This window comes from Centropristis striata, chromosome 13 (genome assembly GCF_030273125.1).
Source record: "Centropristis striata isolate RG_2023a ecotype Rhode Island chromosome 13, C.striata_1.0, whole genome shotgun sequence".
Lineage (NCBI taxonomy): Eukaryota > Metazoa > Chordata > Actinopteri > Perciformes > Serranidae > Centropristis > Centropristis striata.
Genome location: NC_081529.1, coordinates 6496884 through 6518734, shown reverse-complemented (window position 1 = coordinate 6518734; position 21851 = coordinate 6496884). Strand labels below are relative to the sequence as shown.

At 38.5% G+C, this 21851-nt stretch overlaps 1 protein-coding gene across 1 annotated transcript; it reads left to right on the top strand.

Annotated features, from left to right (window-relative positions):
- Positions 1-1165: 1165 nt before the first annotated feature.
- pdgfbb (platelet-derived growth factor beta polypeptide b) lies at positions 1166-16889 on the top strand. The gene is made up of 8 exons (XM_059348203.1): positions 1166-1843; positions 8424-8520; positions 9189-9248; positions 11794-11987; positions 12081-12263; positions 13104-13935; positions 14923-15073; positions 15196-16889. Exons 1-7 carry the CDS (start codon positions 1778-1780, stop codon positions 15054-15056), a joined length of 1566 nt encoding a protein of 521 aa, XP_059204186.1. The 5' UTR covers positions 1166-1777; the 3' UTR covers positions 15057-15073; positions 15196-16889.
- Positions 16890-21851: the final 4962 nt, after the last annotated feature.

Sequence of the window (21851 nt, the reverse complement as noted above, 5' to 3'; positions counted from 1 at the left end):
TATTAAGATGTGTAATCATTTTAAATATATGTTAAATATTGACCTGAAATGTAACTAAAGCTGTCGGCAAAATGTAGTCGAGTAAAAAGTACAATATTGCCCCTTAAATGTAGTGATGTAGTTACATATGTGGAAATACTCAAGTAAAGTAAAGTACAAAAATTGTAGGTACACATTTATTTATTTATTTTTTAATTTTTTTATTTTATTTAAATACATTACTCCACTGTAAAATACACTGGCACCGTGTTTGTAGCAAAAATATACTGTAATTTATATACAAGCCATCATTTTTTGCATTTATTTTTTGAAAAAATACTTTTTCTCACTGTTAAATGTACTAAACACCATATCAGAGAAATATACTGTAATATTTAATGGTAAAATCTCCTTCTTTTCAATTATATGGCAGAACAGCGTTTCTTTTGATGGAAAAACTTTTTATTTTTTTCCAGTAAAATATGGAATAAAATGGCAATTTAAACGGGAAATCAAAAATGCTAATATAATTTTACCGTAATATTACAAAAAGGTGCACCGTATTTATTACGGTAAAGTTCTGGCAACCACAGCTGCCGGTTTTTTTAACCATAAAAACAACAGTTTTCTTTTACAGTGTACGTACAGTACTTGAGTACACTTGCATTCCACCACTGCATACACTACTATTAATAAAAGCTTAATCTGAGAAGAGGTGAGATGAGGCCAACTAAAGCTGTTAAATAAAAGTGGTGGAGTAGAAATAGACCCACTTGAGTAAACTACATCAAATACCTGTGAAGACCACTCAACTAGTATGACCACTGCTCATAAACACTGACACTGGGCTGATATTTTTACACCCTGAGAGTTAATAATACTAACATTTCAAACCCGATCACGTGGCAGAAACAGAATTGAGATCAACAGACAAACCCACAGGACTTGGCCCGGGCTCAGGAATATCTGCATAAATGATTCACGGCAGAGGAAATATTGCTCAGAGTTGCTGCTGTGAGGCGGTCGTTTGTGGACTAATGTCGCTTCTTTGTGCGCAGATTATCGCCCATTCTTCAGGCAGGGGGCGGGAGAGAGACTCTTGGAAATCTGCTCTTCCCCTCACCACCACCACCACCGCTGCGTAATCAGGCAGGTCCAGGGCTGAGGCGCACCGAGCCACACAGAGCTTTGTGCTTATTGATAAGACTCCTTGGAAGAAGAGGACCTGCGACGTTATTGCAGACGTGCAGCCTGTGAGCTGGGCTGAGGGACGCGTCACGGTTAAAGAGACCCACTGGAAAAAGACACGTCAATTGGATTGGATTTTAATGGACATCCTTGGAATAATTGAAACTTTACTTACTTTCTAAGTGTCCTGGATAGCTTTTGTTTGGTGAAGTTTGTGACTTGGAAATGTAAATTAATTAAATGTATTGCGCTTTTTAGCCGAAATGCACGCTTGTGCGCAAGGTGAACTAAATAGAGAAGACTGAAGAAATTAATTAAAACTCAGGGTTCTTTTTTGTCCAGGACGGTGGAGCTTCTTCTTCTTCTACTACTTTTTCTTTTTAACAAGGGGGACTTCAAAGTTGCGTGCCGCTGACCCAACACGAGCGCTTTTCTTCTCCTTCTTCTTCTTCTTCGGATATCTCTGCTGCAGAAACACAGTGTGGACAGACCGGCTACGCGCGCGCAGTTCCACAGGGCGAGCCGCTTTCCCCCCGCGCGCAGTGCTGAGCAGAGAGGGACCTCGCGCCTCCATAAATGCCCGGTCCGAGGCTCGAGGCTGGGCAGCAAGATGAGCTCGTGGGTACAGCTGCTGCTCGCGGTGCTGGCGGCGTGTCTGCAGTTTGGCGTAACCGAGGTGAGTCTGCTCTGTCACAGTTTGACCAACTCTTTTAATGCTTCACCTTTAACCTCTGGAGTCTCCAAAAGCACCAAAGCATGACTTCTTCATCACATTCAGACTAGAAAAACGTGGAGCCCTACTGTAAATTTACCTCTAAAGTCCTGGCTGTAAACTCCACGAGGCCAGTTTCTGTTTGATGATGATATACCAAGTAAAACTGGAGACAAGGTCAAATATATTTTGTATAAAATTATAGAACTGGATGTAACCCTCTTATATGTTATATTTGCAACCTTTGTTCACATTTGCAACATTTAACATTTTGTATTGAGCATGATAGTGTTTTGAAAGTAAAAAAAAGATTCAAAATCACATTTAATGTTGGACTAAAGGACTAAAAAAGACACAAAATGACCAAAAAAGACACAAAATGACCAAAAAAAGACACAAAATGACTAAAAAAAGACACAAAATGACAAAAAAAGACACAAAATGACTAAAAAAAGACACAATATGACCAAAAAAGACACAAAAGGACCAAAAGAGACACAAAATGACTAAAAAAATACATAAAATTACCAAAATTGTGACACTAAACACACATATGTATTATTATTATTTTTAATATAAAACTCTGAGCAGCTTGAACCAACTTTCAATAGTTTATTCCTCCCTCACAAACAAAACACCAGGTGATTTTTTTTATAGCTTTCAAGTTAGTGCACCTGCTCCAGTCTAGCCTCCTAATAAAACCCAGTCTTTCCCTTATTGCTTCTAAAAGGGGTGGGATGATCCTCGCAGAAAATAACTGTTATTCCTCCCATTAACTGGCGTTATGAATGGATGCCCAGGGGCACACACATGCAGAGGTCGTCCTCTGTGGGTGATGATGAGCCAGGAAACAGAGGCTGCCATGATAGGCTCCGTTACAGCTGGATGCTCCACGTGGTGAAGTGATGCATTCATGGATGCTGCTCCAGATGTGGAGGGAGTCCATAAATCAGTCAGCTGTGACAGGATGCTGCAGAGGCCACATGTTAGTCACAGGAGACAACCAGGGGAGACCTCAGTTGTAGTGTCACATTTTCCTTTTTTTTAAATTAAGACACCCAGGGGGAAATATAACTGGGAGGCAAGATGATGTGTTGTGGTGTCAATTATTTGTCATGCATCAACTCAATGTAAATCACTTGTCTTGCCAAATGTTGGGTGTCTAAATACACAAACACATATAGATAACTGATATTTAAATGGAGACTCTATTACATTTTCAGTTGAAAATATTGCGTTAATAGGTTTGTTCTAGGGATATTGCCATTTAGAAACAGATGATGCACTACTTGATCAGCAGGATTACAGAAAAACTATTAGCCAAATATTCATGGAACTTAGTGGAAGGCTGTAGCATGGTCCAAGGAAGAACTCATTAAATCCGGATTGAATTTGGGGCGGATCCAAATCACGGTGGCGAATACACAAATTATTTTTCACTTTTGTGCTGCAGTCATGTGATATTGAAATACTTGGAATAAACTGGAAACATTCAAATGCTCTGAGCAATAAAAACAACGCATCTTTGAAGCGTCCATATTGTTTCCACTTTATGGTGGAAGAACAAATTCCCAGCTCAGGAAGTTGGACCATTTGAAACGGAGCATGTGAATACTCCATTGACCTTGGCGGAGGTTTACGCTCTCTAAGTGCCATTCTAATTACTGCCATTTCCACTTCCTGTGAAGCACCGCTGCTCCATTTAATACATATCTGTCTGAGTAACAATCTTTAAACTTGTGAAAATCAGCCGACAATAGTGAAGTTCTGTGTGGTTGCAAGATCAATGGGCAAATTCTGACCGTCTGCTGAGGTCAAACAGGAAGACGAAACTTAACTGGGGGTCTCATCTAGGTCAAGTGATGCTCCATGATAACTGACATTATGTTCATTTAAAAAAAAAAAATTCAAAACTTTTTTTATGCCTAAATGAAGGCAAGAGAAGTAGCTCAGATCTGTATTTCTGCCTCTGTTGAGATTTCATCTCTGTTTCCAACACAGGAAATCCATATCCACAATGTAACACCACTGTCAGCCACTTGTAAAACTAAATGGGGTTAAAACACAAAAGTTAACAAGTCAGTCATGGGAAGTGGATACTTAAACAAGTCAAAACGAGGGCACAACCTTTTGTGGGTTTGCTTTTTTCATCCAGACAGATGGAGGGGGGGTGGTATTCAATACTGCACCCAGGACTGAGTAACTCCTGTTGGAAACTATTAGCTTTCAATTAAACTATACAAAAGAAGAGAAAAACAAAAATCAAAAGACTTTCAGCAGGATGTGAACTGGCATCTTTCATTCCTCCTTTAATTTGCTGAGCCCATACATTTCAGTGTATACGCACGCATCTAAAGTCACCATGACTACTTCACATAAATGTAGATTTAGGGTGAAACACACAGCTATGATGGATTGCTTTAAGTTCCTGTCATCAACCTGTCTTTTCATTTTATGGCCTCTGTAGGCACCACATGTAAAAGAAAACTCAAATTTGACAGGCCACATGTTTTAGAGGGAGAAAGTTACAAAGGCTTTGAGGTATACAACCAGGAATTCCCCCTGTCTCATGTTAAAGTTATAGTACGGCAGCTGTGAAATGATGGAGTCTGTGGAAGGTTCAATCACGTCCCTTATAAAAACAACATTATCACAAGAGAATGGCTCTAAAACAGATCTAGTCTATATAATTTAAAGCATTATATATGAAGCGCATATACATTCAATTATGGACCACCAAAGAGGAACACAAACTCATCATTATCCTTATTGCATCAGGCGACTTTCCAAATCAAGTTATGACAAAGGAATTAATTAAAGTCACATTTATGCACACATTCCAGTATTGCGCATGTGTAGGCGCAGTTTCAGAGACTACATGTGAAACTTCACACGTGTGCTGCTGCTGCTGCTGCTGCTGCTGTGCCGGCAGCAAACCTGACCCCCTAATTATGTACGATTAGATGTTCCCTCTGTTGCCTGCCCACTGCAGTCGCTGCCTGTACCTGGCATTCCTCAATATGTCCAACAGACCTTCAGGGGATGGGAGCACGCTCCAGGTGATAAGTGCTGGATTATGTCAAACTCAGACGATGGCAAAAAGTCTACAGGACAAACTCAATTCTTATGATATTGAAAGTGGAATGTTATTGTATGTATATATAGGGAGCAGTTTGGTTTTCCGATACAGTTTCTGTGTAGTTGTGCTGCTGACAGTCTTCTGTGCTGCTGTAGAATAACAGTTTGCCAACATTACCTTGTGATGCCTAACAGCTGTCTCTTTCATGATCAATAGGCAGCTGCTGTTATCATATCATCGCTGATATCATCCTTTTACACTTTTGTAAGTGTAGATAATATGTAATAGAGTGTAATAGAGTATCAGGTCACTTGGCATGATGCTGTCACATGTATTGTGATATTGTATCGATTCTCAAAAGCACAGTATCAATTTTTAATCAATATTTTATTTGAGGGAATAGTTATATTTGCATCATTATTCCAATTGTAATGGAAACTATGTTAAATTTTTTCTTAGAAAAATTCTTTTTCTTAAGTCTGTAGAATATGAACACCACAACACTTAATTTGGAATGGTATTGTGACATATATAGTGTATTGAATTTTACCCCCCACGGCTGGACAATATGGAGAAAGTCAATGATCGTGATATCTTTGACCAAATACCTTGATGCTGAGTTGATATGTTAGGGTTAACAACATATAGGTAAAACATAGAACAGCTAGAATAGTCTGTTCAGAAAATGTCATAATTTTACTGTAAACCAGGGGAAGACAACAGTTTATTACGATAACCAAAAGCCCTAGTGACTCCTGTATCATGATATTTCCAGATTCTTGCCAGTACACAGCCTTAATATGAAACTCAACTATAAAACCAATTACAGTGTTTACAATAACTTTCAGTGAGAAAACTCCTGCGTCACACACTTACAATTTAATGCCGCGAAAATAATCTGCATATGTGATCTACATGATGGACTGATGTGTTGCTGACTGACTGTTGTTCACGATGTCCATTGGACGACTGCCGACTTTATCTTTCCATTTAACGCCACCTCTAAAAACAATTACTAAGAGACCAGGGCAGTGCCGCTGATTTAGTTCGCCACACTTGTGTTGAACTGAATGAGCGACACTGCCCTGATTGCCTCAGATAGCTAAACCGCACAACCATCAAACAACAACTCGACCATCTCGAATATATATCGATATAATGAGGCACACTGCAACTTATTTTCCTCCTCTGAGGGCAGGGCGGTGCGTTTGTTTTACAGTTGGTGTGGCACTTTAGGCGCTGCTCACCAAGCACAAAAAGTAAGATGCTCCACCTAGTGGTGCAGCTGCATATTACAGCAAATCTACACAACATTTTCTGATAGTTTACTAATCTTTCTGACGGTTAAAAATGGGTTCAGCTAATAATCGATTAATCATTGACATCCCTACTTGAACGTATCGTCGTCGTCATGCCATGGCTGCATGTTGCACATCATCACTGTGTGTTTACACGTTCTATCTGTGGATTTTTCAATCTGTTTACATCTGTTTTGTTTATCAGAAATGAAGTGTTTATTTAGTATTTCCTGCTCAGACACAAATCGGCATGACAGCAGGCACCACTGTGAACAAAGGCGCACATGCTATAATTAACATCAGACACAATTAGCCGAGCAGGCCGGTTTGCTCCGTTTGGTGAAGGGAAGAAAATCATCACGATGACTCCTCAGGGGCATCGACAGCTCTGCAGCAGAGATGTAAGTGTAATACAGCAGGCATTTCCCTGCTGTATTATTTGACTCTCTGAAAGCCGGCCAACAATGGGGGAAAGTCAATGGTGTATAGTACGGGCAGGATGAGAATACATGTCCATGCAGGGATGGCTGCTTCCTTTGGCTAAAACCTGCTTCCCGTAGGGATTCATTATATTCTCCACAACCTGAATGGAACTGTACACACAGTTTGCTGGACTAAACTTAGACTGTATAATTAAACTGTACTTCTAAAAGGATGTGCAACATGTCACGTATTATGTATTTGCTGACATATATTAATTATAAGACAGTGATCACATTGGTTTCTTTGGGATCATCTTCCATCTCACAATGAGACTGCAAAGCAACTGAAACCCATCCACAGCATTTAAACCGATGTGAGGAAGTGTCTCGACCCACGTCTGATCTTTGTCCATTTAAACCCGTCTTTTATTCATCTATTATCCCTCTTTTTTTTAGATGCACCTCCCTTCTCTCCTCCTATCCATATCACTCCTTCCCCCACTTCCTGACTCCTTCCTGGCTCCTTTGACCCCTAAATGTTAGCAGATGAGAAGACACAACGCCAATAGTCATTCACCCTGCTCTTAGTGACCATTGTGTGTCCGCTTTGGTTAATACTCCCCCCTTCACCCCTTCAGCCCATTAATGACCAGGGGGGTTAAACCCACAGTCACTCCATGGAATCACAATGTGGAGCTGCTGCTAGGTTGCTGGTTATATGGAAGTATTTGGTAAAATGCTTGTTGTTTAAATACAAGAGTGGGGTTTTCCTTTTGTTATTATCAACAAAGAAAAATCTACACCAGAAATGAATTTTCCTACTATCAGGTATTTCCTGTGGAGCCACAACCTGATACTGTTTATAGCCTCCATTGTCTTCAAAACTATTAAAACACATTAAAGAGCCGTACTGTTGCACGAAGAAATGTATTCCTTCATTGCTATAAACTAGTGGGCAACAGATATGGCTTCTTTTAGTGGTTGATATTCAGAGGGCAGGGTACATAATGCCAATATATACTTTTTTTCATCTTATATAATACAAAAATTGTAATAATAACCACAAATTAAACACATTTTTTAACACTTTTATTGACTATATTGCCTATGTTTGCTTAAGTAGAAAAGGTGTTTGCAGTACACCTTTTTTAAACAAAAAAAATGATTAATGCAATAATATATATATATATATATATATATATATATATATGTATTTGCTCTTAGTTATTACAAATTTTACATTTTTTAATATAATAAAAAAAATTATAATTTTTATATAATATAATATATATATATATTGACATATATATATTGACAATTATCTCCAAATTGCATTAATCAGCCCAATTAATCTTTTACCACTACAATAAACAGAACAAGTTAGTGTTTAACAGCGGTCAGATTTCAGTGTAAACATTACAAACTAGTTTAGTTGTTAGTTGCATGGTTTTTTTTGTTTATCTAAAGAAGGGATACTATTTTGTTTATATTTCAATCACCTATTGTGCCTCAGCCGAGCCGACACAGAAACAGCGTCATTCCTTTTTCTCAGAGAAAAACGTCGTCATGTCTAATGCAGGGTGGGAAATTCTCAAACAACTGTTCTTCATGTGAACTGCTGAAAAAATGTCCAAATGATTGCATGACTTTTCCCTTTTGTTCACATAATCATGTTTCTAAAACAGTTCAGTGTGTCTAGTTTATAAGCTGTGGTATACTAATTTATAAACACTTGTGTGTTTCAGGGGGAACCTCTGCCTGCAGCCCTGGTGGAGCTGGTTAGAAACAGCCCCATCTCGTCCATAGAGGACCTCCAGCTGCTGCTGCTCTCTGACTCCGTAGGTAAAGACCAGCGCATTCTGATATTACTGTTGATACACATGCTGAAACCAGTCTCAGTATTGATCCTTACCCAGTGCAAAATGCGTTGAAATCAAGGCCAATGATGCACAGACAAACTCAATATGCTGACCTACGTAAAACGCTTTCTCATAATTGCTGACTTTGCCATTTATAGTTTGTGATGATATCCTAATGGCAGTGAATTCTAATAAAAAGTTAATGGCACATAAAATGTGTGCGATGATGAACTGAAAACGAACAAAACAACAGCAAGTGGCTACTTTTCTACCCTAATTGCGACCTGTAAACATCAACAGTAATAAAACCAACTCAGACAAATGGACAAACAGGAAGCAGGGAGAATAGACGATCTTCAAAACATGCACATACACAGTAAAAGTAAGAATTATAACAGTGCAACCATGACTTAAGCTAAGTCTCTATTTCTCTCTGTTTGCACGTGCATGCTCATAAGCAGCCTCACATGTGACGTTACCTTCCCCCCACACCCTCTTTGTTTCGCCCTCCTCTGCCCACATGCGAGTTCTTGACCTCATGTTTTATCTCTATACATGCAGAGGGCGCTAGAAGGCCTTAGAATAAAATATACATGCCATTCATAAATCAGTTGCCATGTTTACATAAGTTTGTTTATTGTTTTGTCTCAGATGAGGAGGAGGACGGGACTTCTGCAGCCAATGGAGGTCACAGACTACCAAGGAGCCTCGGTGAGCTCAGCCCCCTCCTTCCTTCATTCCAGCACACTGACTTAAGATATACATTTATTATATATCATGGAAACAACATGGTCTCACAGAAATCCCTGAAATAGCCACGGATTTGCTTAACTCAAAATCCGTGGAATAGCCACGGAATCACTCAAATTTCCGTGAAACTGACACGGATTTCGCTACAATGCAAGTTAATGACAGTCATATCCCGTGGCTATTACAAGATACAAAGTGATTATGTACATTCACTGAGTGAATATTTAGAAAATAAAACATACATTTCTCGCTAGAAATGTGATCAAAATCCATTTTTATGCCGAAACTAAGTCAAAATATTGATTTTTTCACTAAAAATGAGAGAACTGTCCGCCATGTTTTTTTGTTCTGACCGCCGGGACCTTGAAAGTCACGTGACTTGGACACAAACCAATAGGAAAAAATATCCATGGAATAGCCACGGGATATGACTGTCATTAACTTGCATTGTAGCGAAATCCGTGTCAGTTTCACGGAAATTTGAGGGATTCCGTGGCTATTTCACGGATTCCTGTGAGACCAGGTTCCATGGAAAACAGAGATGCCAGTGCTGGATAGGACGGGTCCATATCCATGTATTCATACGTACAAATAGGTTAATAGAGGGCTGCAGTGCTGACATGGAGGATTCCTGATTCTCCTCATGAATGTAAAAGTACTCCATCCTCATTAGTGGAGGACTGCCGGTTTGTTCAGTCGGCCTTCCCGGGAGTTGATTAATGTGACAAGTATGGCTTTGGTGACACGGTAAAATCCTTCCCATTAACCTTTTTTCGCTATCCTGATAAAGCAGATGTCTGAATTACTAGAAACCAATCAACAACAGTTTAGGTGACTTTGTTAGATTTCTTCTAGCATGAGGAGATACTAATGGCCCTACATTAATCATCATATAAAGTAAACTACGCCCGATATTATATTCGTCCTTGTATGTTCAGACAGAACAATCTAATTGAACCTTTGAGAGGCAAAGTGGAATTAAATTCCTTTGTGTTTTGACAGACCAATATGATAAAATAATCCAAAAAGAAGCCTGACTAGAAGAAGTTGTAGCATATCTACTAGAGGTGTAAATCAGCAGAGGCTCAACGATACGATTTTATCCTGATACTTGAGTCACAATACAATATTATTTTAAGCATTTTGCGATATGGTGAGTATTGTAATACAATCTATTGCGATTTAACTGTTTAACTGCATTTTGTGTCCTCAAAATTAAATTCAATCAAGAATTGTTTTGGCAGATAAGAGAAAATTCTCAGTCTACTCATCTCACTTCAGTCTTTTTATTTCTCCACAATGAGAGTCAAACCCACAGACTGACCAACAAATTATTCAGTCAAACTGAACTGAACTGATATCAAACATGTACGGACGACAACAACTGCAGCGTTTTATCAAACTTTCCTTAACTTTAAGCTTCTCCAGTGAGCACGCTACCGCCTCAAAAAAAAAAGAACTGTGAAAATACTGAAGCCAAATAAACGCTAAATATTGATACTTTCTGGCCATGAATCTATATAATACTGCCGCACAAAATAATGCGATACTATGCCGTATTGATTTTTTTTCCTCTAATATCTATTCATTTGAAATGCATGAGTTTCACAGTATAATCCACAGTAGCTAGAAATGGATGCTGTGGTGCAAATGAGGGATAGTTGTCAGTAAACTGCAAAAGTCAAAAGCTACAATTGTATAAAAGGACAAATTGGGCTTAAATGATGAGAGCTTCTTATCGCTCTAAATACTCAAGCAAACAAGCTAGGTGAGTCACTGTACATGAATGAGTCATCCTAATGGGATTGGGAGTAATTAGGCTTCTCATGTTTGCCAGATGCTCCTCTCTTAGCAACTTGGGAGGGTTTAGATTTCTGTGGGAAATCATGAGGAGTCCCCTGTGCATTTTGATTTGTCTTTCACTTATGACATAACATACACAAAGGGAAGGGTTTTCTGAAGTCAGTTGCTAGTTGTCGAGTTAAATAGAGTAAAAGTTCATTTTTCGAATACCGTATTTTCTGAATACCAGCGTGAAAACAGACATAAATACAACCAGTCATATTGAAACTTATGGATGGATTAATGAGGCCCAGGGGCCAAGGAGTCAGGGTACACCCTAGGATTCATCTAGAAAATGTCATAGAAAGAGAAGCAAAATCACCAAAAAGAGACAAAGAGCAGCTACAAAGTGATGCAAAACTAATAGAGGTGTAAAAACAACTACATAGTGTTGAAAAATGACCGCATCATCTGCAAAGACCTGTAAAATCTCTAGAAATGTAAAAACAACAACTACAAATTGGCACAAAAACAAAGCGACCACAAAGAGATGCAAATTGCCTAAAAAAAGAACACAAAATGACGGAAGTGAATGATGATACATGTTTTTTCTTTTTGATTATTTTGCTATGTTTGAGATATTTAGAGGTTTAGAGTTGGTGCCCAGGTGCACCTTGTTACTTAATCCCTCCATGCTCATACTCAGTCACATCTCATTTATCAGATGCCCAGCCAGCTCAGCAGGCTTTGTGTAAGGTTCGTACCGAGGTGGTCGAGGTCACCAGGGCCATGTTGGACCGCAGCAACGCTAACTTCCTGCTATGGCCGCCCTGTGTCGAGGTGCAGCGCTGCTCTGGATGCTGCAACACCAAGAGCCTGCAGTGTGTCCCCGTCGTCACGCACACTAGATACTTGCAGGTAAACAAATACACACACACAGAAATTTATAGCACATGAGTACTGTATTTGTATTATCCCCTCTCACTCTCATCTTCTTCTGAACCTCTCCAGGTCATGAAAATCGAGTACATCAACAAAAGACCCACTTACGCTAAAGCAGTGGTGTCAGTGGTTGATCACGTGGAGTGCCGGTGTCAGCCCGCTCCACGCCCCCCTGCGCCCAAGAAAAAATCATCTCGCAGACAGCATAACCACCAGCATCGAAACCAGACACTCAGCCACGGACACGGACAGGTACAGTATGAATACTGTTGCATGCTACGTGCTGTTGGATGTTGTGTTTTAACCACACGGAGTAATAATTATGTATATCTACTGCACACCTTAAGTTTTAGTTGTATATACCCCAACACTTGGCACATTTTATGATTTTAGCTTAATCAATCTTTAACATTTTTTGTTTGTGACATTTGTAAACATGAGGCATTTTGAAAAAAAAATCCTTTTTTCATACCAGGATGTAAATGTTAGAGGTGTGAATCAGCAGAGGCCCCACGATGTGATTTTATCACAATACTTGAGTCACGATACGATATTATTGCAATTCAACTGTTTAATTGCATTTTGTGTCCATAAAATTAAATTCAACCAACAATTGTTTTGTCAAATAAGGGAACATTTTCAGTCTAATCATCTCACTTTAGTCTTTTCATTTCTCCACAATGAACTTTTAGCTTCACTGTTCTGAATTGTTTTGAATGAAACAGCTAAAAAGCCCAACTATCTCCAGTATATTCCTAAAAGTGAGCCTGCTACTCCAAAAAATCAGGTGAAAAAGCTAAATATCGATACTTGGCGACTATGAATCGATATAATATTACCACACAAAATAACCCGATACTATGCTGTATCGTTTTTTTCCCTCACCTCTAGTAAATGTGTTAATTTCTGCTGTAAAGATGAAAATTTTAACATGGCATTCTATGGAGGTTGATTTACTTTTGGAGATAATACAGTTTCGTGACTGGAACTTTGAATTAATTTAAATGTGTTGGATAAAGATTTTGTTTGAGCATCAATGGATCCGGCTTAGATTTAGCTGAATTTAATTTTTTATTGATTTTATTGTGAAAGGTCAAGGTGCACTCCAAGGATGAACTCCACCAGTGGGATGAGCTGAAGCACAACCAGAGGGCCCACCTGGAGGACCTCCTGGAGCAGCACTGGAGCCCCCGAGGAGACACCTTCACTCAGCCTGAAGAAGGGTACAGCCTGGCTGGGGAGGACACATCCCGCACTGCAGAGGCGATTCTTTTTGCTCCACACTGGGCACATAACTCCAGCAGGCCCCTTGGGACTAAAGACCAAACTGAGAATCAGGAAAATGTGGAGAGGAAGAATGTAAGGATCTCAGATGGCAACAGGACTGTTTCCTCAGTGGATAATGTTGATGTAAAGAACAAGCTGGTAGAAGGTGGGGAGGGGTTGCTGCTTAACAGCACGGAAGGGAAAGTTAATGAGGAAAGGAGGGACGAAGGCACGCAAACACACAGTCCAATATGGCAAGACGACAAATCCAAACTGTCAAAGAGCCACACGAGTGGTTCATCTCACTCTGTTACTCACAATCCTGAAGCCAAGTTCAGTCCCACTGAGGCGCCCAGCGACAGGGTCGGGACCAGGTTCCGACCGACCAAAGAACCAAATCCAGAACCTCGAGAACAGGCGAGACGGAGAGACAATGAGACTCCTGAGGAGATGAGGATATTACAGAGTGAGGAGGAAAAACTGGAGCAGGAGAGAAAGGAGCTTCTACTTCTCCACAAGAGGCTGGACCAAGAGAAGGAGATACTGAGACAGCAGCAGATGAAACGTGAAGAGGAAGAACGGCAGAAAGAAAAGGAAAGGGATAATCATCACCACCCGCATGGTAAACATCATCATCATCTGCAAACAACAACACCAGGTATGCTACCTTGGGCTAATAAAAACGCAAATAAGAATACTTCTGCTTCCTTACGTTAAAGGTTCAGTAGGTAACTTTTCCTAGAGTAACCTTTTGTCATATTTGCTGAAACTGTCACTATATCCTGACAGTAGTATGAGGTGGATAATCTGTGAAATAATTTGCAAGAATCCATCGCGTCTGGATGAAAACAGCCAGGGGGAGTCTAACACTTTCACGCTACTCTGAGAGACACCTGACTCTGATTGGGGGTTTTTGTTTACACATTGGATTCTAGCAAATGCCATTATCGGCACTAAGAGGGGCCAGAGGGACTGGATTTTCTGTTTCATATCACTGTCAGGAAATAATGAGCGTTTCTGGAAAAACTAGAAAAGAAAAAAGAAAAAATATAATAATATAAATAATAATAATGAGGATTATATAATATATATTACTCTAAAAATTACGATGAGTAGTAGGGCCACATTTTGGATTAAAAAAAAAAAATTCTGATAATAAAGTTGTAAATATTTAATTAAATACAAGAATAAAGTTGAGAAAAAAATTAATTAATTACGAGAATAAAGTTGAGAAAATATTTAATGAATTACTAGAATAAAGTCTTACATAATTGGTAGACTGTTCTACTTAAACGGTGTACTGCCAACATCGGAGACGCCATGCTTGCCTTATTAAATCTAATTTATTAAATATTAATGACTTTATTCTCATAATTAATTCAATATTTTCGACTTAATTATCGTTATTAATTCAATATTTACAACTTTATTCTCCAAATTAAATTTTATTTTATTTTTCTAAATGTGGCCCTAATACTCCGTTGTAAAAAACAAATGTAATAATATTTTTTTAAATAAAAATTACCTATTGAACTTTTAAAGGAAGGGGAAGCTTTTCTCCATTTTTTCAATGAACTATTGTAGATTTTTAACTCACAACACCACAGAGCTACTATTTAGTAATATGTAAATCCCATTCCCACAGCGGCAACATCTACGACTACCACGCGGCCGCCCTCAGCTCCAGCAGGCCCCAGACCTCCAGCCCGTCCAAAGAAAAGGATGAGAAAGAATCGCAAACGGATCAGCAAGGCAGCTATGAGAGCAATGCTAATGTAGAGCGAAAATAAAGCCAGGTGAGTTCACAGAATATATAAGAAAAATGAGTGAATGAAAAAAGTAATTTTCTATTTTCTGAATATAAATGTATATTTATGCCACTGTGCCTAAAGTACGTCTTCTATATTTCCCCCCTCAGGGACACAAAGTGATCTTGGTGTATTCGGTGGATCATGAGGTGAAGCTGAGTGACTCCCCTCATTTAAGTATTTATTCACTTGTCAGTAACCTGCTCGTCCTGTGAGATCTCCTCCGTAACACTACTAATGACTGTCTGGTGAACCTGTAACTACACCTATGTGGAGTAAGAGGAGGGTAAGAAGAAAATGGAATATAAATAAAAGGTGTCAAGAGAACGCTTGCCTCTACGACGACAGTTGCTGGTGTGAAGTAACAATGGGACAAATTGTGTGAAAGCACAGAACCTGTGGGGGACTGAAACTGCATCGCTGTAGAACTGTGGACGACGGTGCAATTTCAAAACGTTTCTTGAAACCACGTTTGATATCAACAGAGAGAAACTGCACTTACATGCTGACACAACCGAGTCTACATGGGGTTTAAATGACAGAGATTGTTGCTGAAAGACTTTTTTGATAACCACAATCAGACGGACGACAAAGTGCATTTGGTGGAAGAATGGACGGACAAATGGACATAACTCTTTTGTGTCGTTGAGCAATCTGTTGTATTGTAATTGTATAATCCAAGAGACAATCATCAATAGACTGCAACAAGTGATGTTGACTAAAACAAGCAGTATTTCCATGTGTGATTGGACTCACATACTGAGGGAACATAAAGCTGTTATAGGGCCTGATATCATTTATTAGCTCTGTTAAACAGTCTCTCTTTAACCATATTTAATTATATTTAACTCATTGCAAACACTGGATTTACACAGATGTGATTAAAGAACAAAAAGGTCAATTGTTGCAAGTCTCACCACAGGTGTGAAGAAAAAGATCTGACTACGAGGTGACGGCGTTACACCTGTGACCTCATGTTGTGCTATGTTTCCTATTTATTTATCTCTGCCATTACTGTGGATTAACTTTTTATACAAATACTGCAAACAAGATGTGGGTGAGATGTGTAACAGTGCTTCATGATGGCTGGGTGGTTCAAACAGAAAGAACAAGTTTCTCACATAAGATCAAACCTTCTGAGTCCTCTCAGGATCATGCAGTTTTTAACTTCTGTGTCAGAAAAGTGTGTTTGTTTTGTTCATCTATGAGTGTGATGTAGTGCTTTTCCCACACCTGCACTTCCATCATGCAACTCATGTAGAAGCATTTAACTCTTTCTCTTTGATAAAGACATGGCTCTCTTCCGCTGAAACAGTCACATTCCTTTTAAACAAACCCATACTTACAACACATTTTTTTCTTCTTCATGTGCCCCAATGAATTTGTTTTTTTTATTAATCTACAACATGTTGTTTTTGACATTTCAATTTTATGAAACTAAAAAGGGTCAAAACAAGTCACCAAATGTAGTTTTTCTGTCCTTTATATTCCCATTAGTAACAACGTGGTGATGCTATTTGTGTCCAATATTCCATAATCAGCCAAACATCTTAAGTTATTGAACAACACGGCTTGTTTCGTTCCTCATGCCAACTTACAACTGTTACTGATTTTGTCTGTTTTATTATGAGATATGATGAAAGAATTTTTGTGATAACTTTGACACCTAATGCTATTTCCATATGGGTATAAGAAGCTAATGTGCTTAAAATCTATTTTGTTTTGTGTTTTTATTCCTTTTCATCAGTTTCTATGGAAGCACATTTACACCAATATGATCAAAAACAGATCCTGTAATTCATTATAATGACATAGTATCTCAAAACAATGACTTAATATCACAAAATAATGAGAAATTTAATAAAACAACAACTTATTTCAGAATAATAACTAAAAATATTAACAAAGTATCTTAAATTAATGGAAAACTTTGTTAAAATAATCACTTATCTCAGAATAATAACTGAAAATATTAAGATAGTATCTTGAAATAATGAAAAATGTTCTTAAAATAATGACTTATCTCAGAATAATAACTGAAAATATTAACATGGTAACTATAGAATAATGAGACAATTTCTTAAAGTAATGACTCATCTAAAAACTTTCTTAGAATAAGTAGAAATACAAAATCATCACATACTATCTCAAAATAGTGTGACAGTTTCTCAAAATAATGTCATACTTAACTCGAAATAATGACATAGTATTTAAAAATAATGAGAACATTTCTTTAAATTATAACCTACCTTAGAAAAATAACTAAAAGTATCTAAAAAATAATGAGACAATTTCTTAAAATAATGTCTTATACAAGAATAATAACTGAAAATATGAACATTGTAAAAAAAAAAACCCTTGAAATAATAATAAACTTTCCTAAAATAAATAGTATTACAAAATCACAACATAATATTTTAAAATAGTGTGACAGTCTCTCAAAAATAATGACATAATATCATAAAATAGGGATACATTTTCAAATGGCCTGTGTGGTTTTTAATTAAAACCCTAATAAATCAACCTCATGACGTCAATAGAGGTAAAGTCAATGGATCCCCAGGGTCATTAAGGTTTTTTTCTACACATAATGAATGTCTGTACCAAATTTAACGGCAATTAATCCAATAATTGAGATATTCAGAAGTCTAAATCAAAACAGACAACAGATTTAAAAAGTTTCCTTTGCCACCATGAACTCTCTGACTTCTCTCTCACCTTGTGAACCCAGATGGATTTATTTACTAAGCCTGTTTGGCGTGTTGTGTCTACTCAGAGCATCTGCCCAGAGACATCATATTGACTCCTTATGAGTTGGTATCGAGCGTTAGTCCCACAGATGCACAACGCGGTTTGTTCCATCTGACAAAGGAGAGGGAGAAAAGAAAAAAGAGTGGGAGTCAATGTGCTGTAGGTGAACTCTGGCACACGCTTGCTGGTTTGTTTTTCACATTTACCCACTTGACTCTTGGCTGCAAAAACTCCCCAACTCAGCAGCCAGCCGCACAGCCATGTCTGCTAATTATCTGGTGCAGAAGTCATCTGCTCTGCCGTCTAACTGGAATCATACGAGGAATGGCTTTGAAGCACGATAAATGACCTCAGATTTAAACCATATTTATAGTAAAGGGGGCTCACTCACATGTACAGTAGGCTGTTTTAATTATGGTGGTTATACATTTAAGGCTTAAAGAGTTGCTCTTTTTGTCTTGACTTGACATAATGTGCATAAATCACTAGGTGCAATGTTTGCACAAAATAACAATTTTGCAGAAAGGTGCTAGCATCTGCGTCTCACCCTTAATCCCCCTGTACGTGACTCCTAAAATGCAATGTGTATTCTGGTGTTCATGCATTACTTCCCGTTGCCCTCCTGTCAATCTCACACAGACGCACTACTTCTAAACAGCAGACCATCTCCAAATTCAGCACGGAGGTGGGATGGCTGTTTTTCAGCGGGTGTCCGAGCAGCTCCCCACCCCCCACGGACTTCAAACAAGAGCGGGAAAGAAGAGTGCGTGGAGGCTTGTTGACTGTGACAAACACACACAGGGGTCAACCACCATGACAGTGTGGGAGGGTCTCTGACGGACCAGAGACTGTGACTAAAGACATGAGACGGTTCATAGCTCACTGGTTGACCTTAAAGGATGATATGGCTTGTTGGGTCTCAACAACGCTGTTACCTAACCAGCAAACAACCACTGGAACAATATAATGACCCATCAGGACCAGAACCTGACGAACAATTTAACAACCTGATTACAAACCATGACCCAACCGTTATCATTAGTTAGCCCCAATCAAAGCCTTTTCCATTATATTAACTGTGTTGGGATTCATTGGTGGTTTGGTCTTTGCTGACGTTGTGGCGGCACACAGTCATGGAAAAAAAATATTAGACCACCTTGTTTTCTTCAATTTCTTGTTCATTTTAATGCCTGGTACAACTAAAGGTTCATTCGTTTGGACAAATATAATGATTACAACAAAAAAAGCTCATGAGAGTTTAATTTAAGAGGTGATATCTAGCCATTAGCATGGTTTTCCATTAAGAAATGGCTTGATATCTGCTCTTAAATTGAAGAAAAAAGGTTGTCTAATAATTTTTTCCATGACTGTATGTCACATAGTCACATTGTGGGGACTCATCCCATTTTCAAGACAAACAGCATCCCCCCCAAAGGCTTAAGGGTTAGTTTAAAGTTTTGTAAGTTGAGGATAAGGATTTGGGTAAAAGTCTTGCTGAGTCCTGAGAGAATTAACAATGTCCTCCTAAGTGATGGAAACCAGTTTGTGTGTGTGAAATCAGGCTCTGAAACATGTGGTGGGCCTCTGGGAATGTGCATCCATGCAGAACAGCAGAAGCTCTTACGTTACTTAACTAAAAGCTTGTTAAACTTTTGTTCTTTTCTCTTATCTCGTTGAACAGAGGCCGTGGGACAACCAACATTTCACTTCCAACATCACTGAGGAAGAATCATTGTTGTTTTCATAAAATACTGCCTCTGTTTTAGGTGTTTTCCATCAGAAAAAACATCTCTTTAGTCACAGTGAATAGTTAAATGTCACTGAGCATCATTCCTTGTGCAAGACTTTAAAAACGCCCTCTTGTTACCTTAGAAGAACAAAAAAGTCTCCGTCCAAAAAAACCCCCATAAAAGTATATATTAAATATTTATTTTCGTTTTCACTGAGTTGATTTTTTCAACTTACTTCAGTATTGATCATCCCTACCGAATATTAATACATTTTAACCCTTGGCAGTTTGTTCACTTAATTGTTAAATAAAAAGGTATTTTCTGTATACTAATTGCTAGGTGTGATTTTATATTATTTCTCTTTTAAAAACACAGTGTGGGATTTGTCAGTGATCAGCAACAACAATGTTTTTGATGCATTGCATCAAATGCTGCAGAGCTACATTATACAGCAGCAACAACTCAAATGGAAACCAAGAAAATAGCATGTATTGCCTCATAGGGCAAACATAAGAAAATGTCTTAATCTGGTGGAAAATGACAAAAAATAATAATAAAATTTTGAAGCCAGGGCTCTGACTTAAAGCCTGATATAACACATTGTATTATTTAATGCTGTAATGGTCATGTGATCAAAATTTTTAGTTTTAATGTGTTTCAATGGGGACATTTTTGTCCCGAGTGAGTGTCTGAATTTTGGATACACAATATATTATTATTATTATTATACACTGATAAAAGGAGCCGAGCTTTCAAAAAAAACAAAAAAAAAAAAAAACACACACAGAAAAAGAAAAAAATAACTCTGAAGTATACAAATTTCGGTAACGTTTTATAATAAGGTCCTTAATAACCATTAATTAACAAGTAATAAGGCATTGTTCTCGCTTTAGATCTGGTAGTTGCAAAAAGCATAGTTAACTTATAGTTAACTTATAATAGATGAGCAATAAAGTATATTTTAATATCAAAAAGCAAACAAAATAAGATTAATAAAGACATGGCAAATACATAATGGGTGAGTCATTGGTGTTTGTAATGCCATTATTAACACTTATATAAGCTTATAAACACACAATAATGTTAATAAGCATCTTACAAGGGCCTCATTACTTGTTAATTAATCCTTCTTACAAGGACCTTAATATAAAGCGTTACCCAAATTTCTACTGAGTATTCATCTGTGGATTAAAAGAATGCTTTGTTTTCAGATTTCAGACTCTAGAAAAACAAATGTACAGTATGTAAACAACAACGACACACATAGTGCCCTGACAAACTTCCTCCGAAGACATAACTGTCTGTGTTTCGGTATGACCTGGATTCCCTGATGTACGGTAGTGAGGAAACAGGAGGCCTTTGAACAGGAGGTTACACAAGCATCCGTGTGGCGCCACGCACTCCCTACACCTTCCAGCGCTTTTATTTTCCTGTTTTTATGTACGACAAAGGACAGGGACATGCTGTACACAGACGGCCACACAGCTACTCTGTCATCAAGCACTTTCCATCAACACACACCTTTGGCCTTTGTTTGCTCTTTTCATCGGTGCAGACCAATATGAATCACTCACTCGCTCACTCACTCACTCGCTCACTCACTCACTCACTCACTCACTCACTCAAAGCACCCTCTCCTCTCAGGGAACAATAGCCGACTGACGGAGACTGTGAGGAATGTGACTGTTTTTTGGGCCTGAGCATCAGAAAAAGCCAGGAATGCTGGGAAAACACATCAAATCACCTTCCCCTCGCCTTCCACTACCACGGTCAAGGCCAAATAGAGGAGTGGGTTAGCGGCTTCGCGGGCATCATGACTCAGTTGGTGTGTGTCAAACTGCACCTCAACCTCATCAGACAGGAAGTTGCACCTAGCGATGGGCTGCAAACACAGGAAGTTGATATCAGCATGCCTAGAATTCCAGCATTGTGTTCTCTCCGCAGAGACAAGAAAGACTTGTGCATCGCTTACGCACAATATGTTCATGATATAAATGTGTTATAGTAATAATGCACTGCACCCTCATACATGCATGTTCACCACACACTCACACTTGGTTCCAGAAACAGCCAGGCTTGAATACTCAGCACAGCACTGTCAGGCTAGACAGATGTGCAGATAAACAGAGCAGTTAATTAGGTAACAGTGTGAATGTCTGCCTGTGTGCATGTGAGTGTGAGTGTGAGTCTAACTATACACAGTTCTGCAGACACAGTGATATTCACCTTCTGACTGGAACTCTGCTGCCAAATTACTGTAGTAATTGTCTGTAGTCTGTATAGAA